Below are 4760 nucleotides of genomic sequence, written 5' to 3'. Positions count from 1 at the left end.
TGTTGTTCTATTTTAAACTTGTGAAGTGGTAGTTTCTGATCGCATATCTGCGTGGCCTGGTTGTATACGTCTGCTCACTCGTGTTCATTTGAGTGTAACTGATTTCTTATACATAGGTATAACTATTAGATGGGTTGCATCGAGGTTAAGTTTATATATATATATATAGTATAAATAAATAAAACCGGGTGAAATTCTATACCATTGATCCCAGTGTCGCTACGAGTGCCCTTGTCTTTCTATACTGTTATTGTATCCTTCTTTCCTGTTATCTGCGTTACCGGTTACGTATTTTAGATGTATTTCTTTTCTGTTGCATGTGTTATCTCTATAAAAGTAGTTCATATATACTTCTTTCTGTTGTATGTGTTATCTTTTTAAAAGTAGTTCATTTATACTTTTTTTCTGTTGTATGTGTGATCTTTTTAAAGGTGGTTTATATATACTTCTTTTCTGTTATATGTGTTATCTTTTTAACAATAGTTTATATGTACTTCTATTTTGTTGTCTGCGTTACCATTTAAGTATTTTTGATATACTTCTTTTCTGCTGTATGTGTTATCTTTTTAAAAGTAGTTTATATATACTTCGGGTTACTAAGCATTTCGAGGTGTTCCCTCACCACTTGCATGCTTTTTGTTTGTATGTATAGTACCGTGTAGCTTAGATATACTTTACACTTCATCCATAACAGCATTCACAATCTACCAGTACGCGTATGTATACATACCTATATACGACAGGTTGCACAAGTATAGGGTATATACATCATATCGTATATAGCCGAGCCATATGAACAAGCATCTGATATACACCTACTACCAACATTCACATAAAACCACGCGCAACCCCAGATCCACCAATGCATGCTTCTTTTGAGCACTCACGCACATACCAGTACACCCTCAGCCAACGTTACTGGTCATAAATAGCATATACGGCATGTTACAACAACACCAACAGCAACTAGCAGGAACGTACTACCCAACGCACCCTTGCTTCACAACACTCGAAGCCATGGGTGGGCGTGTGTGTGTCGTATAGCCCAGTGTACACCCGTGTGTGGTTGTTCGCCTTGTTGCTACCTACCTTATACCTACCTTCACTGAACCTTCCTTATCTTATCTTCCTACATACCACCCCAACAACACCGACAGCAACCAGCCGAAACGTGCTTACCAATGCACCCCTGTTTCACAACACCCGAAGCCATGGGAGGGGGTGGGTGTGTCGTATTGCCCAGTGTGTAGCCATGCTATCCGTTGTGGTAGCACTGGTGTTGGTGTGGGCTCGAGTGCAGCTGTATATGGGCATGGCTAGCATGAACTACAGACCAGAGTGTGTGGCAACGATCGCCAATGAGAGCGCTACTGTAGCGGTGCAGGTGTGTACACGTGAATAGGGTTATATGTGTACGTTGGTGTATATACATACATTGATGAATAGTGTACAATGTACATATACATATATACATATATATATATTATAATATATATATATATATATGTATATACATATATATATATATATCTAAATGTAAGCGTTTCGTTCCAAACCCTTATTATACTATCGTCCGTACGTAGTCCCTCAGGTGTGGGTGGTTTGTATCACATCCTTCGTCGTCGTCTACCATCAGTACGTGCCAATACTGGTTACCTTATACCCTTTCACCTTGCTAGTTCTCACTCCACCTCCATACACTCGCGATGTGCTACATACGCAGGAGAACCTGATGACGGCCGAGGTCGTTACCATGGTAACCGCAAACCCCTCAGTCGAGTATCAGTCCTGGATGAGCGATCACTACTTTCAGATCCAGAACAGAACGCTCGCTGACCTTCTACTGCCCGGTACACATGACAGCGGTAGGTGATGGAAGCACTTCCTTTGGACTAAGTGGTGTGGTATGGTGTGTTATGCCACTACACACATTACTACCCACACAACTACTTACAACCTCACTTGGGCCATACACTGTGCTGTGTTGTGTTGTATTGTACTGTGTTGTGTTGTGTTGTATTGTGCTGTGTTGTGTTATTCTGTGCTATAGTGTGTGCTATAGCTGAGTGTTACTGCCCTGCTGTGGTAGTGTATGGGCTGTTGGGGCTCGTCCACTGGCCAGTGTATGCATGCAGAGTTAATGTGTGTTTTAGGGTTTCAGGGTTTTAAAGTAATGTTAGGGTTTTATTCTTGCGTACGTATGTATGCATAGGTACGTGCTTGATCTGTTCCAGGAACATGTGCGCGTACAGGAGTGTAGTAAGAGAGTTACGAGGATACTACCTAGTGTATCCATGGTAGGAGAGTGTATTTACATGTATAGGGGAGTGTATTGGTAGTAGGAGAGTGTATTTGTCACTAGTTAGTGTATGGATAGTAGGAGAGTGTAGTAAGAGAGTTACGAGGATACTGCTTAGTGTATCGGTGGTAGGAGAGTGTATTTATATGTAAAGGGGAGTGTATTGGTAGTAGGAGAGTGTATTTGTCACTAGTTAGTGTATGGGTAGTAGGAGAGTGTAATAAGAGAGTTACGAAGATACTACTTAGTGTATCGGTGGTAGGAGAGTGTATTTATATGTATAGGGCGGTTGTTGTGGGCAAATGCTAACGTGGCTGTGGATCAGTGAACGGCTTCTGTACGGCGCATTGACGTCATACGTTTACCTGCACCAATTATATAGTACCGGTAGGATATCTATACCAGATAACCAGTGAACACATGGGGGGGTGAAGCACTTAATCCTACCAAACCACTATATACACAAGTCTATACAAGTAACCAGCAACGTCTATAGCATGGATCAGTCAAATAAAGGCAAAGGAGAGCGGGGGGTAGGTATACGCGGAGTCACACTATCGATGCCTTATGAACAGTACAACGCAACTCTCGAATGCTGTGTGCCTGTCGAAAACGTATACCATACGACGCATATGCCACTATAGTTTATTCCATTGAACTACCCTGTATACACTTAGAGCATATACGCATATGCAACTATAATCCATACCAATCTAACACAACATGTACACTCAGCACATATCCCTCACGCGCATATGCTGCCTCACATGCAATCGCACACACTCGTCCGCTACCACTCACTGCGTGTGTTATGTTATGTGTTGTTTTGTGTTGTGTTGGGTGTTGGGTGAACGTCTCAGCTGGGTACAGGTTGCTGGGTGGCACGCTCTACAACATCGATCCGCTGATCAACATCCTCGTCAGGGCAGCTACGGCCCTGCACCTGCCGCTGGAGAAAATGGTACTGTTTGACCCGTTTTTCGGGACATGTGTGTACAGATGGTACTGTTTTGACCCGTTTGTCGGGACATGTATGTACAGATGGGACTGTTTTGACTCGTTTGTCGGGACATGTGTGTACAGGCTCCTGTGTATACTATGTGCTATCAGCGTATGGTCTGTGCAGATGTGATGTGCACTTGGGACTACCTTGTTAGTTCCCTCTCCCCACGCCTCTCTCTCTCTCTCTCGTCATATAATCAATTGTACTACTCTGTGACTTGACAGTCGGGCCACGGGTGATGTGGGGGTGGGTGTGTACGCTCTTGTAGCCATAGCTCTTAGCTCTACCCACTGCACGTACACTCTTGTAGCCATAGCTCTTAACTCTACCCACTGCACACACTAACCGTCTGTGGGCTATTGCCTTACCACAGATTGTGAAGTGGTCTCAGACGCAGAGTGTCAATATCTATCAGCAGCTGATAGGGGGGGTGCGCTATTTGGATCTGCGCACTGTGTGGGATGGTACGGAATTGGATGTGCATGTGTGCATGGGAACAGGCTTTATATCTACCATGTACTTGCACAGACGCATATATGAGAGTTATTGGATGTGCCTGTGTGCATGGGAACAGACAGGCTTTATATCTACCATGTATTTGCACAGACGCATATATGAGAGTTGGAGGGTCATTATGGCATGTTGCATGTATGTGATTGTATACGTGTGTGTTTCTACTGCGATATAGTGCCTTGCGCGCAGGTGTATATGATTAATTTGTGGTCTTCAGTATGTGATTTATGTATTTATGTGTGCGTACATGAATTAGACCACAATCTTATACGTACATGCATAGTCACTCATATATATATATATATATATGTGTGTGTGTGTGTGTGTGTGTGTGTGTGTGTTTATACATATATACTGATTTATATCAGTCCTGTAAGTATCACCATTTTCTGTTACCATAACTTGCGTACTTACCTCTACACTGATGCAGGTAGGATATGGCGCATATACCACGGTGTCGCTGGTGATCCGCTGACGTCTATTCTAAATAGTATAATAAGCTTCCAGGATAACCACAGAAACGAGGTAAGGGCTTCTGCACTTGCTTATACACCTAAGACAGCTCAACAGCCATCCGTTGCTCTACAAACACCTACATTACCTACACCTACATTAGATACACCTCCATGACATACACCTACATACACCTAAGACAACCGTACCTCATGGTTTGGCACACATGGTGTTTGCCATTATTCAACCCAAATACTCCTACCTCCTACCTCTGCTTCTGGCCACATTTTATTCGCCTGCATTCATCTCCAATACACTTCTGCTTGTTGTGCTCCTCAGGTGTTGGTGATAGAGCTGGCTGTGTACAGTGGATCACATGGCGGTGATGTGTGTGCGCTCGCACGCTTAGTCAAGGCCAAATTGGGACGATTTCTATTAGATGGGTCACACAATCTGGCGAATACCACCATTGGCAGTATGGTATGTAGTTAG

At 43.3% G+C, this 4760-nt stretch overlaps 1 protein-coding gene across 1 annotated transcript in view; it reads left to right on the top strand.

Moving 5' to 3' along the window:
- The window catches only part of SARC_02910 (hypothetical protein), a gene marked incomplete at its 3' end in the record, with an annotated part of 5150 nt that extends 390 nt beyond the window's left edge, over positions 1 to 4760 (top strand). The window contains exons 2-7 of the mRNA XM_014303298.1: positions 1158 to 1384; positions 1724 to 1865; positions 3160 to 3260; positions 3676 to 3766; positions 4246 to 4340; positions 4608 to 4760. Of these exons, the coding sequence (XP_014158773.1) occupies positions 1158 to 1384; positions 1724 to 1865; positions 3160 to 3260; positions 3676 to 3766; positions 4246 to 4340; positions 4608 to 4760 (809 nt within the window). The remainder of the gene's footprint in view (positions 1 to 1157; positions 1385 to 1723; positions 1866 to 3159; positions 3261 to 3675; positions 3767 to 4245; positions 4341 to 4607) is intronic.

The sequence above is a fragment of the Sphaeroforma arctica genome (genome assembly GCF_001186125.1).
Source record: "Sphaeroforma arctica JP610 unplaced genomic scaffold supercont1.138, whole genome shotgun sequence".
NCBI lineage: Eukaryota > Ichthyosporea > Ichthyophonida > Sphaeroforma > Sphaeroforma arctica.
This window is presented reverse-complemented; position numbering and strand designations above follow the sequence as displayed.